This window comes from Phoenix dactylifera, unplaced genomic scaffold (genome assembly GCF_009389715.1).
Source record: "Phoenix dactylifera cultivar Barhee BC4 unplaced genomic scaffold, palm_55x_up_171113_PBpolish2nd_filt_p 000119F, whole genome shotgun sequence".
NCBI lineage: Eukaryota > Viridiplantae > Streptophyta > Magnoliopsida > Arecales > Arecaceae > Phoenix > Phoenix dactylifera.
In genome coordinates this window covers 997297-1011713 of record NW_024067687.1, presented here as the reverse complement: position 1 = coordinate 1011713, position 14417 = coordinate 997297, and the positions used below count along the sequence as shown (strand labels likewise).

Sequence of the window (14417 nt, the reverse complement as noted above, 5' to 3'; positions counted from 1 at the left end):
GGAATGTGGCTGAAGTGGAACCAGGATCCAATAGCTCGCCACATATCCTTCTTCTTCTCCTTCTTCCACATTGTGTCTACTCTTTGCTGCTTCGAATCTCTTCTGGGGAAGGCATGCGGATCTACATCATGGATTGACGCACCTGGTGGAATCCCTCCGAAAGACTTCTTTCGGCTACCAAAACCACCCAGGATAGATGCAATCCGGCTACGTCCTCTGCCCTCGCCCTCCCTGACTGATGTTGTCCTTTGAAACTCTGGATCTTGTCTGCTTCCACCAGAACCGGCGCCCGACTCAAAAAACGAGGGCCCAAATCGAGCCCGATGCCTCGCCACCTCCTCCTGCTGCCATCGATCATCCAGACTCGCCCGCATGGCAGCCTGGATCTGTGCCTCCTCCTCATCTGGACCCTCGGCCTCCTGTGACTCCATCAAGTGATAGGAAGGTGCTTCTGCAGCTTGGCGTTCCGCCTCCGCTTTCTGCTTGGCAGCCCTCTCCTTGGCTGCTTTGATCTCAGCGAGGTTTTTCCTCATCAGCTGACGGGTCGTCGGTGGGCACTCCGAGCATGCAGATATCTCACGAGAATTACCGGCTAAGTGCTGCTTTAATCTGGTTACTCCTCCTCCTTTGAAGCACTTGTGGCAATAATTGCACTGAAACTGGTGACGTTCACCGAGCATCTTCCCATGCTCCCAGCCAATATTACGCTCTTGGGGTTGCCCTCTCCTTGATGGCTCCATTCCTACGACCACATTAATTTTTTTCAATTTTTATTTTTTTGTAATTAAAAATTAATTTTTAAATTTATTAATTAAATTATAAATTATATAAATTCTGTAAAAAAACAGTTAATGTCATTGAATCATTGAATCATTTCCTAATTTTTGGCAATTAAATTAAATTATATATCAACAACATATAAAAATTTCAAAATGAAATGGAATCATTGAATCATTTCCTAATTTTTGGCAATTTTTGACTTAATTTTTTTAAGCAATTTAAATGAAATATTAAAAAAACAATGTAGGGGAATTTTACCTTATTTTGTTTTTGCTGGATTTTCCTTCAAGAAAAACGATGCTCTCCGACCTTTCTAATTTTTTTTCATGCCTTTGTCTTTTCCTTTCTCTTCTTTTCCTCCTTTCTCTTTGCCTTTCCTTCACTTAGTCTTAACTCTTAAGCTCATGCACTTGTGGCTTCAGCCTTCAGCATTCGGTTGGCTTTTATAGCCAACCGTTGGGTCACTGTGGCACTTTGAAAAGTGCCACTGTGAGCCACAGCGCGGCACTTTCGAAGTGCCGCGCGAAGTGCCGCACAAAGCGGCACTTTCGGCCGCATTACCGTTCTAAACAGCAATTTAAACCTCGAGTTTTCAAAGTGCCGCACAAAACGGCACTTTGAAAACTCAAAGTGCCGCACAAAACGGCACTTTGAAAGTGCCACAGTGTGGCACTTTCAAAGTGCCTGAAAGTGCCACACTGTGGCACTTTCAAAGTGCCACACTGTGGCACTTTCAAAGTGCCTCAGAGGCACTTTGAACCAGTGCTGTGGCACTATCATAGTGCCACAGCGCTGGCACCTCATTGCCAGCACCGAACCGGTGCGAACCGGCTCGGTTCGCATCGGTTCGATCACGTACCGGTGCGAACCGAGCGGTTCGCACCGGTATGGGCATGTACCGGTGCGAACCGCCTCGGTTCGCACCGGTACGTGATCGAAACCATCGGTTCCGACCCAATATATGGGTCGGAACCGATTTCCACACTGGAACCGGACCGGTTCCAGTCGGTACCGGTCCGGTTCGGGCTGAACCGACCGGTTCAGGTCGGTTCAGCAGACCCTGCTCACAGCACTAGGCTTTAATTAAATAACTTGCTATAGTTTTTAATTAATCATCCACAAAGTTTTAATTAGTCAAATTATATTAAAAACCCAATTCACCCCCCCCTCTTGGGTTGTCTATCTGGGCAACAATATCTATTTCCACCCTCTGCTGTGATGAAACTTTGCAATGTCAAGGAAAATATTGCAGTGTTTAACATATCTGTAACCAGATCTGGAGAAGCTTCGACACTTCTTACTAGAAAAGTTCAGGGATCTGACATAAAGCTATCTGAGATTTCAGCTGAGTGGAAAGATCACATATGCGGAGGAGGAGGGGGGGAGGGAGGGGGAGTGTGTGTGTGTGTGTGTGTGTGAGAGAGAGAGAGAGAGAGAGAGAGAGATCAAGTGATCAACCCTCTATCTCAATGGTTGTAGCCTCCTCCAATTCTAGGATACATCAATGACCCACCATACTTTATGGATGCGTATTCACATATACGTAGAAAATGAATATTTATTCATTACCACTATCCTATTTTCTCAAGATTTTCCATATCAGCATATCCATCCATATCATGTTGTATCCATATCCCATATCAATGTCAATGCTTCATAGATGCATGTGCAATCAATATGTTCTCGTTACACTTCTTTTTTCTTTGAGAAGGCAAAATCACTGAAATAAAACCAAAAGAAGACAAAATAGCACAAAAACATACAGTATACTCTAGCATTTAAAATATTGGAAAGCACTGCTAAGTTGTTTATGTTGATAAGTAATATAGTCTCGTATTATCAAAAATTGGTCTGAAAGGTAATGGATGCATGGTCATCCATTAGATATGACAGTGTCAAATGCTTAGATACCTCTGTATTCTTTAATGATGCAAGTGCAACACAAGCTCTTGAAAGTAGAAAGTCTCCTGCCAGCACAGATAGCTGCATTACAAAGATAGTCACAATGTTAGCTTCACACTTTGAAAGCTCTCAAAATTTGTCCATGCATGTGCCCATGTGTTGAGTAGCAAAGCAAGTTTGAGTTAACGGGTTGTGTTATTAAAACCCACTGTTAGGATTTCAAAGAGTTTGATGCTTTGTTCTAGTGGCTGAAAATGATAAAATAATAAGGAAACATTATTCAAATCTCACATTTGATTCCTATAAAATAATAAATGTTTAATATATATGCATCGACATTTAAGGAAATACCTTATTCCCCATTACAGAATTTAATGAACCAATACCACGCCTCGTGTCAGCATCATCCAAGACATCATCATGAAGAAGGCTTGCTACCTAGTATAAGTAAAGAGCAGCATGTTAACAGAAGGTGGAAGAATAGGCATGACAATCAGAATTAACTAATGATAGAAGAGTAAAGACAAATTTTAAATTCAGAGGGCTAACATGAATCATTTCAGTTATCTCTGCAATACACTGCTGCCTTGTACGCAACTCTTTTGGTAAGCCACCAAACACGCCATCAGCTGCTGATTGAGGTATGGGCATATTCAGAGCTGATGCCATCAGCAACAAGACCTGCAATGCCAGTGAAACATAATTACAATTTACAACCAAAGAAAAGAAATCAAATGGGGAGAAAATTAACATGGATTGGACAGTCATTTTTGTATATAAATGCAGCAAACATCATGCTCATATAAATATTACAAAAAATGTTACCAAGCCATGTGACATAGGTGTCCCACGTCCAAGTGTCCATAAGAATTGGACATGTGGGAAACTTTTGAAAAAAAATCAGATACAGGGAAAACATTCTAAATATATAGATGTATCTGTAAATATGTGCATGTTGTATCAGGAATAACCTGTGGGGCTAGTTGCATTTGAATTTGACAGAATTAGCAAAACCTTTACTAAATGTTCTATTAGCAAAACCTTTACTAAGTGTTCTATTAGACTTGAAAACTTTGAGGTATAAGCGCCAAAAGTTGTATGTGACAGTGATGATATCATGGTTTTTGACTTCAAGTTCAACCAGCATCAGCAAGTGCTCAGATGACCAAGGGTCCGAACGCTTCAAAAGTCCCAAATCCTAGAGTGTCCAAGTAACAATGATTACAAATATATATATATATATATATATGATACATGATATAGATGAAAAAAAAAATAAAAAACAAGTTACCATATATTAGACAACACAAAAAATATTCACAAATAAAACATTAAAAAGTGACACGGTTGGGCTGCCACAAGTAGAAAGCAGTTAATAAGCATCGTTTTTGAATTATGTTGATTTCAGCTCTTACCGTAGGACGGAATCTTTTCCCTTCAACTCCCATCTTGAAAAAGTATTCAGCAGCTGATGCCAGCTTGGGAACCTGAAGAATATATGTTTATCAAATCTAATATCAAAAATATTCTGAGAAGTGCCATATTATAAAATATAGAGGTGGTAGAACGGTTCAAACCAAATATATATGAAGATCACGCACCTCAGCAACCACCATTGCACGCAATCTGTTTGCAAGAATTGATAATTCATCAGCAACCAGGGAAAAGGGATCCAGTGGTTCCTGAGAATATTCAAGTTGTAAACATGAGAGAGGAATCATTATTCAGTGCTCGTTATCATATTAAAGTTAATTTTATTTAACTCCCTTCTTCCACAACAACCTTCGATGTAGGAATATGAAGCAGAAAAAGTCCAAGTACATAATTTCTTAACTAGAGACGTATATCTAACAGCATTTCTTCTATTGTTGTTTCTCATCCTTACAAGATTTTCTCTTGATTATGGCAAATGCAGTTTGATGCATGTTCACTGGAAAAACGGTACTAATGTTTTAGGGCAAAAAATTATAATGACTGTGTTTTGGGTCTAAGTGATGCGAGCTAGAAACAGCACCATTAAGAAAAAGGGTATGATACAGACGAAGGATGCTGAAAGATGGTGTTGGAAAATAAGAAGCCTTGGATGGAAATAGATTAATGTCAAGAAATAGCGATAATCAATAAAATAGGATTGGCAGAGCTGATAACAAAAAGACATTGTCATGTTTTCCAGTTGAATTTTTCATGTTATATAAGTCTTACATTACATAGGATCAGTCATGAAGTAACCAAGTAAAGGAGAATCTACCTCAGCTGCAGAACTCCTGTCCTGATGAATCTGATATCTTATGTCATGTAGACCACGTGAGCCCCAAAGAAAAGCTTCTCTGCAACCCAATACCTACTAATCCACAGAAAAGGGCATATGATATCAAACCATAATCAGTATATATTACCAACTGCCACCCAGGTTAAATATTGTTTGCAGAATCTGTGCATCAGACTACATGTCATCAAGTGCTTAATGTAGCTGATAGTCAGATGCAGAATTAAATCACATATGACAAGAAATACACATAGAGAGCCAAGAATATGTGGATTATACAAGAATGTATGACTGCTGAATCCCATAACCCACATAATGCAGCAGAAAATGAAAGATCTTCTACATTAATGAAGCCATGGTTCATCCAAAACAAAATGCATGGATATTTTCAAGCTACATCCAAAGCAGGGGACCATAACAGTTACTTCCTTATTTCAGCATATTTCAGTAAAACCAGCCGCTTAGATTTTAGAATGAATGAAGGTTGGTTCTGTTGGAAGTTTAGTTCTAGAACAAGCCAGTTTCTGTTTATAACAGGCCAAAACTGGGTTGCTTCTGGCTTGCTGAGTGTATCCAGTACAAAGATAGGTTGTTGCTTGCAATCTTACTTCAAGAACACTCACTCTGACTGGCCTCTGGAGGCATTTTGATTTGTGTCACCATGTTTGGTTTAGCTTCAGCTAAGTATGCTGCTTGTTGTTTGCTCACTGCTCTTTATATGTTTGGTGTTTTGCTTATTTAAGGGATTATTTATTCAATGCATGTAATTGCTGTTTGACCACTTTTGCTATTGCATAGGTGTGAGGGATTGAAGGCTTTGCATGTGGAGTATAAGAATTGAGGGACATTTTCCTTCTTTCCCATTCCTTCTGCTGAGTGCTCAATCATAAGTTCTTGGCCTTGTGATCAAACACCTTTACTGCCAGTCTCAGGCCTGGATGGAAAAGGTGGAGGATTGTATTGGGCTGAAATCCAGTCACAATAAGCATGTCAAAGTATGCAATGAATGGTAAGTTGAGAGCACATGAGAGTTCATAAAGCCAAATCCACATAGTCGAGACCAGGCTTGATGGTTATAATAATGGTGTCTAGTTGAGTTTTAAGGAGTCAATGAAATTGCTTTTAGCATTGAAGAAAAAAGAAAGCATGGTTTTCTCCTTTAAGTTTGCATATTCTAACTTGACATATTGCACCAATAAAGGGCTTTTGAATTGATATTGTTTTGAGTAGAAGACAAAAGGTTGGTAATTAAGATTGTTAGAAATATTAGGAACCATAAGACTGATGAACTTGTTACCTAGCTCGACTTTCTTCGAAGCTGTTACCTTGATCCTTTTACATAGAATCATGGATCATAATCCTCATTGTCCCATTCTAATAGTAGAAACTACATATTGTACTAGCCAGGTGCCAATGTTACAAGCCTAGATGTCCCGAGCATGACTGAATCATGCAAACTGCGTCAGTTCAGGGAAGACCAGACCCAAACCAGTTCCCACTTAATGTCAATCATGAATCCTTTTGAAGGCCTTTTTTCCAATGTGTATTCCACCATTTGGATGTGGGAACGCCCAAGGAGAGATGGTGAAGAGGTGAGAATAACCAGGATGAGTAGAGCATGGGTAGAAACCCAAATTGTATTTCAATTGTTAAAGCAGACACATAGATCTTCAATGTAGTTTTAATTACAAGGTAGGATAAGCTATGCAATAAATAGCAATAAAAGAAAAACTAGGAAGCCCAGTTACTTCCAATTACATGCCATATTTGTATCGAATACTAATTTGATACCTATACTTGTTGGAAACTTCTTGGACATATGTCCAATACTTGTGTGAAATTCTCTTTTATCAAAATTAAAAAAAAATATTCTGGATGCTTCTTGGATGCACTTGAGATACTTCTGAATACTTTCAAAAAATGAGGGGGCGGGCTTTTGCTTCTTTTTTTGTGTTAACGATTTAATAATGAATGGTTTTAGAGTCCATGATGTTAATATTAAAACATGAAGTATAGAAATGGATCTATGGATTTGAATGATGACCAAATGATGAGCCTGTAAAAATTGATGATGCTGCATAAGTATGGACTACATACTTTTGACAGCATATTATGCTTCATCGATCGCATATATATATATATATATGTACATATATATTTATATATATGCGTGCATATTTACCCATGAAACTATGTATACAATGCATACATATTAATTCACATATCCTAGCCACATCTTTTTCCTAATTTTCAAGATTTGTCATATCAGTGTATCTATATTCTGTTGCATCCATATCTCCATGCTTCCTAGAAGAAAAACTTAGGCAAATAATGAACAGACAACTAGGGCATTTTTGGGCTCTTAGATGCTTGAACGTGTTGTTTGTCAGATAAACTGCACATGGTCAAAGCCTAAGATGAGTAGAGCAATAGGAATGGAAGAGCATTGATCGGGGGAATCATTGATGGCTTAGAGCACATAATTTCTGAAATGTAAGGCTACTGAATTTGGTTAGAAAGGTGATTTTCAATATTTCTTTTAGGGGTTGTGTGCTCCAAAGTTTCCCTTATCTGCTAATTTCTTCTCTCCAAATGGCTAACTTGTTCTCATCATTAACTAAATAAGGTATGGCATGAATTTTTTGGCCATCCAAACAGTCCATTAAATCAATATAATTACCACTTTCTCAAAAATATACCATTAAAATAAAAATGCATAAAAAAGATGAGACAATTTTGGAGGCCAAGATATGTTTTACCGATGGCACAACAATTGTACCATAGTGTACTAGTCGATATCCATTATTGATACAAAGTACCATACTGGCCAGCCAAACCTCAATATTTGACTTCTAGTATAGAAACAAAAATCTTGTTGACGGAATGGTAAGGTAATTTCACTATACCATTGATTTACAATTTCCTCATAGATTGTGTCATGATTCAAGCTTAAGAAGATTATTTGGAGACCTAAGAACATATTTTATGAATCAAATGTTGGAGTTGGAGGTGATTTTTGGTGGGATTCTAACCAATAATAGCCTTCAAAGACGAAACATAAGATAAATGCTACTGCAAGTCAGCCATTGTTTTCCAATTCTGGTTTGTCCATACCATACAAGCTATGCCATACTTTTCATATACCTAGTTTAAATGTTGCTTGCTAAGTTGATAGGACTTGGATCATCTTTTGGGAAAACTTATCTTTATATTTTATGAATTGTCTATGTTTTTCTTGTTTGTTTTCCATATCATGCAGACACAATGATTGGCTACAAAAGGGGGATTTACAAGGGTTTGATTGGGTTGTATTTAGGCAGCAGAATGCCATATATGAAATCATTTTCTTTTGTCTTCTTCTTCCCTAATTGTGTCAATTCATTCCAAGTGCAAACTCTAGCATGGTGGATCACTCAGTGATTGCTGAGCTTAAATCTCATAACCAGGAAGTTTGCTATTCATATTACCTTCCAGCCCTTCAAGCTTTATGGCAAACCCCTCTCTTGTCCAAAGATGACTTAGCTAAGAATTCAGGACCAACTTAATGGATTAGCATTAGATATACCACTTGACTGCAAAACTTTCTCAAACTCAACAGGCCATGCCTAGATCATCCCCAAGTCAGAAGGTTGGAATAAGGTTGATTTATCAAACATTGATGGATCGCACCTAAACATAGCTCAACATTGATGCAATAACACTTGATGGTTAAAATTCATTTGAAAAATGAAATGAGGCTTATGATAAAAGATAGAGAATCAGGCTTGCTCCTAGTTTCTTCACTATAACTGTCCTCCAAGCTGACATTAAATCTATAATATATCATGAGGATTGAAGTCATATGACCAATGAGCTGCATTCAGTATATTATCATAAAGTTTTTTAAATATATTTAAAAACATATGAGAATGGAATAAGAGATTGTCTAATTATCAGAAACCAAATTCATCATCCATGAATTCAGAAGATCAAGGATTCAAACTAATATAAAGCATTCCTGCTCAGCATACAGAAAGTATAAGAAGACAATGAGATAACCAATATACGCAGAATACAAATTCCTATCAGAAATACTTATTCCCAAAATTTTAGTATGCATTGAGCAATATGTCTATGCATCTACATTTGAAAGTCTACTATGCATATAGACATACATCCACAGGTGACCTCAATGCTACACAAACAATAAGCACGACTTTTGGCAATTTTTGAGGGAGGAAAGCAGCAACTTGAGACCTCAGGATTTGTTGAAAAAAATTAATATAGGTAATCTATTTTATTTTGGAAAAAGAAACCTGTGACGTATCAAATGGTTTATCCAGACAATTCTCATTTAGAAGATTTGAAGACCTTAGTATCGGAATGCCGCTTTCAGTTCTCAGAGTTGCATAGGTCATGGATTCCAAACCCTACCAAGCCAGGAAAACTGCACCCTATAAAACCATGCAAGAAGGACCTCAAATGGAAGCCATTTCCTCACTCCTCAATATAGCCTGAGAGGACGTCTTTCTGACCAACTCTCATGGCTTTAGGAAGGGGAGAGGACCCATTACCTTCTTCGCGCATGTTGATAGTTGGGGTACAGTAGATGGATTTATCAAAGCAGACATCGTCGGTAAACATGTCAACTTAACAAACATGAAGTTAAGCATCCACATTATTAAGTAAACATCAATGCATCCTAGTGGCTTGCACTCACGACCAAGAAGATGCAACATGAGAGACTTGTCAAGAAATTTCTATTCAAAAACTGTGAGGACCCGCTATAACAAAAGCTTGAGAACAAGAAACAAAACTCCATAGAAATATGGGAAAATAGCAATATAGTCCGGTACCTAGCAATTCTACCACCGGCCGACCGGACCAACATTGGTATTCAGTACAAAAACACTAAAAAAAGGAGAAAAATCGCACCTTTGAGCGAATCTCGGAAGGATTTCTACTCAAAATGTGTCCACAGCAAGCCGTGGAGAAGAATCTCTCAGAACTGCAGCCGTGGAATCCGGCTCTCGAGCGGCTCAAACTCCTCAAAGCCCATCTCAGGTACATCCTTCACGAACGGACAAGCTAGAGAAATCGAACTAAAATGGAGAGAGAAGGGAAATCAAGGAGAAATCGGATGGAAAACGGGAGAAAAGACCGATTTTTTTCTTCCTCCGCAAGCGTTGATTTTTCTAATCGCGTTTTACCACCTCCCTCTCTCTGCGTTATTTATTATTTGGCGCGTGAAGGGGAAGAAGGGTTTCTTGGTAGGGTACGATTTCACCGCAGAGATGCTTGAGGATGTCGAATTCGTTACCGGAGCCGCCGCCTAGTCGGATTGACTAAGAGGTGAGATGAAAGGAAAGCACGTGTCCGTTCTCGGAGCCACTCTCTTAGAAAAAACACGTGACATTTTTGGTTTTTTTTTAAATCACCCCTCGTACCAATTCAGAATTCAGATTTGCAGGGTTTCTTTTATCTCTCTATGTACCTTTTAAACGGTTGGAAATAGCTCATACAAAATCAAGGATGCCATGTTACAAAGAACCATAAATTTTATTAAAAAATAATTTTTGAATCTCTTTTCTATTATACGTGTTAGAGAGCAAGTTCTGCGCTCTTCAGAATTTAGAAAAAAATAGAAAACTTATAAAAAAATTGAGCATGCTATGTCATGAATTTTAATTAGACCCTTCTTCTATAACCCAATCATGAAAAATATATTTTCTAGAATTAATTAAAATAAAAAAATTTTGATTAAGTTTTACTTATTGAAAGCTTTTTTTATTAGAACTTAGCTTCTATAATCAAAAACGATCGTGGATCAAAATACATAAAAATAAACTTTTGAATATAGGAGTACTTTTTGAACATAGGAGTACTGCTAGGAGAGAAAGATATATTCTCTGCAATATTCAAGAAAAATACTAGAAAATCGTAGAAAAATAAAGCATGTGTTTGGACCGCATACTAACCCATAATGAAAGCCTAAAGACTCATTGGATGATAGTCATGTGATATAGTAAAAGACTATATTACAATGAGAAACTTGCCTCAATAATGAAACTTAGTTGAAAGGAAGTCTATGGAGCAAACATGGGATCTGTTTATGGGTCAAACAGAGATCGAACAAAATAGTGAACATGGCCAGAAGTAAGTCAATCGACTACCATAGGGTATCATGCAGGATTGACCAAGCTACATCTAAAAGAAATTAATTAAAGCAGGCCAAGTTACAGTCCAATTATAAATATGGCCTATTTAGATGAAGACCAATTAAATCTTGTATTTTGCATGGTTTAAGCCATCAGCTAAGTATGAGATATAGACGTTCGGACAAAATGTGGGGCGGTTATTGAAATCACAAAATGTGAAAGGTGGGGTAAACGGATAAAGCAGACTAGAGTAATTGTCAAAAAAAAGTGAGTGGAGTAGTAAGAGCCAGTATAGATAGGTGTCAACACTAGAAGAAGACATTAGTCCAAGAGTTAAAAGAAAAAGGTGTATAAGTATAAAAATGTAATCCTGGGATAGCCTTTTGGAGTCCTCGATCAAATTAAATACTAGTTTCTTTTATCAATTTATCTAGCTTATCTTCTAGTTATATTTAGCACTTTTTAGTTTATATATTTGTAGTTCGATCGTAGCCCATATCTCGTAGTTCCTGGTCACTGCTCTCTTTCTTGAGACGACAACAAACTAGTAGCTAAAGTCCTTGAAAGTTAAGATAGTATGACCCGCTACCATTTATTCCTTTTGAGTTCGGATATTGATGGCACGCCTATGTATCTATCCAAACACCAACCATCAACTTGTTCTCCTTCTAGGGGTGGCAATGTTAAACTGCTTAACTTGCTTAACTTGATTCAATCCATTCCAAGTTGGGTTACATTTCCTGTTTAATAAAATGGTCAGGTTTAAGTCTAAATTTTTGACCCTTTTAATAAATAGGTCAACTTCAGGTTAACATATCTTTTATCTATCTTGTATGCAACCCTACTCGTATCTGGTTCAACCCAACCTAATTACCATCCCTATCTCCTTCCTATCCCTATCCTGAAGAGAAGGAAGCCAAAATTAATTTGTTTTCAGCTGCTCCACCGGTAAGCCATTACCCATCTCCATTTCTCTTCCCCCTCAACTCCCTGCCTACCTTTGCTGCCCTCCTCGACCCTAAGCCCACTTAGCAATGGCTCGTCAATGCCATTTACTTCATCTCATCTCCCCTTCCCTCAACATGGCACTGCCACTGGGAACCCTAGTGGTCGCATGCATATATTTTTAAAAATTTTACAGCGAAAGCATTAATTAAACTATTTAATTTCTATGCATGCTAGAGATCATATCTCTACAACAAAAATAAATCCAGAACTTTAAACAGTTATCCTAAACAAGTAGGCATGATTCTATGTCTAACATGTAGTCATGCAGAATTTCAGCAACCTAGTTGATTTCTAATTTTAATTTTTAATGAGATCAGATCTCATACCTTTTTGCTTTGAAAATTTTGATGATGCCTTGATCACCTTGTATAGCCGCACACGTGTCCGGCCTCTACGGATAGTCTATGCGAAGCTCTAGGAAGATCCACAACTGCATGAGTGCTAGCTCGTGCAGAGGTACTGCAGTGACTGAAATTTTCTCCCTCGAAGCACTCAACTTTTGATTCTTCTTCGAGAGCATGAAGGATGGAGATGAAGGAGAAGAAGGAGGAGAGAAGGTGGCTGGCTCTCAAAATTTTTTTCAGAATTTAGAACCCTTTCTAAAGACCATCTCAACAAATCCTAAGTGTGGGGGTCCTTTTATAGCCAAAAGATCCCCCACGCCTCACACCTCTTTTGGCCAACGAATTTGGCTGATAAAATTTCCAAAAAATTCTGGTGAATCGGAAGCTAAGAGATGAACAAATTCTCTTTTAATCTTGTGCCAAGAATCCCTAAAAATCAGGGGGTTATTGCGCCCCAAACTTCAGCTGCACGCCACCCAGCTTGATGCGTCATGCAGTCCCTACAAATTAGGGATTTGATTTCTATCTTTTTAGGAAGATTTGAGGTGCCATATTTTTCTAGAAAATAGCCCCACGCCTCCTCTTTCGTCATGCCAAAAATTGGCCAAAAATAAAGAGGATAGGCACCACTACTTTTAGGGATAAGGATGAGGTGTCTTTCTTCTCTAAGAAAGAAAGCTAGGGTCCTAAATTTTAGGAATTATTCTCCATAATAAATTCTGATTATTTGAACTCTTAATCCTCATCAAATAAGGACTCTTAATTAACTTGAGTCAATCCCAATCCAATTGGGTCAAGTTCGATCAATTAGGTTATGCCCAATCGGCTCGGGTCGAATCCGATCGAATTAGGTCAAACCCTAATTTAGCCCAAATTGAATCTAATTCAATTTGGCTTAATTAAAGTCCAATAATTCAATCAAATTGAATTTATTAGTAATCTAATTACTAATTAACCCTCCAATAATTCAATAATTATTTTAATACAACTTTTACTTAGGATAATTTGTCAATCGAATTGACCAAATTATCCCTGAATGATTCTTAATCATCAATCAGCCATTTGATCAACCTAGAAACTTCTATGCGTGTGACCCCATAGGTTCGAACCTAAGCCGGTAGCACAAGAACAACTTCTTGTACTAATCGAAATGACTATCTAGCAATGGTACCCAACGTTCGGATAGGCCGAATGATTGCAAAGCAACATTCAAGAACCCTTGGACTATGATTACCGTATAATTTATCCCTATGACTCCTAAATGCTAGGATGACTTTAGAGTTCTGTCAACTCTGTAATAAGTGCATCCATGATGTGATTCAACTTTAGAAATCCTGTGACTCCTCACAAGGATTACTATAGCCAAGATTTTGCTAAATTGAACACAAGACATTATCTCCTGTTTCCAGAAGGGGTCAATTTCATCTTGACTCATAATTGACTACGCAAGTACTTGACTGTACCCAGTGACCTTCCGTCACTGAATTAGAAATTCAGGTAGTCCGGTACCAAAGTACAGTGAGTTGCTTGCTAGTCACAGGTTGCGGTCTCAGGTCAGAGGGCCAAACTTATACTCATATCCACTCGGAACATCTCTTGACAGTAGAGCGTTCCGGAATTAGTCACGTTCAGTGAAATGTACTCCTACACTTCACCTGTGTGACATATCAGTGTCTCCACACTTCTTGGTTAAGAGGACAACCAACGTATATGTCACACAACGACCTAATCTCGATAATGCTGTCGTCCTAGTAACAGCATATCATTTGATCGCGAACAGTTTTAAGGACTTGAAGATAAATCCTCCTTTATCATAAAACAAGTCCTAAGGACTTCATCATATAAAAGTTTATTTGAAGATGTATAATGAAATGATGAATAATGCCAAATAACACTTTATTAATTCGTCAATTCATTTACAAAATTCAATCATCAATATGCTGACGATTGACATTTAGGATACAATTCCCAACAGCCACC

General features: G+C 38.0%; 1 protein-coding gene across 2 annotated transcripts in view; it reads right to left on the bottom strand.

Annotated features, from left to right (window-relative positions):
* LOC103705621 (solanesyl-diphosphate synthase 1, mitochondrial-like) overlaps positions 1-10254 on the bottom strand; it is a 41358-nt gene extending 31104 nt beyond the window's left edge. The window contains exons 1-7 of one of the 2 annotated variants that reach the window (XM_008789422.4): positions 9863-10254; positions 4931-5026; positions 4284-4364; positions 4098-4169; positions 3232-3363; positions 3034-3120; positions 2692-2763 (exon numbers count right to left, since the gene is read on the bottom strand). In XM_008789422.4, the coding sequence (XP_008787644.1) occupies positions 2692-2763; positions 3034-3120; positions 3232-3363; positions 4098-4169; positions 4284-4298 (378 nt within the window). In that variant the 5' untranslated portion in view covers positions 4299-4364; positions 4931-5026; positions 9863-10254. The remainder of the gene's footprint in view (positions 1-2691; positions 2764-3033; positions 3121-3231; positions 3364-4097; positions 4170-4283; positions 4365-4930; positions 5027-9862) is intronic. The other variant, XM_008789421.4, reaches the window with a different exon arrangement.
* Between the last annotated feature and the right edge of the window lie 4163 nt (positions 10255-14417).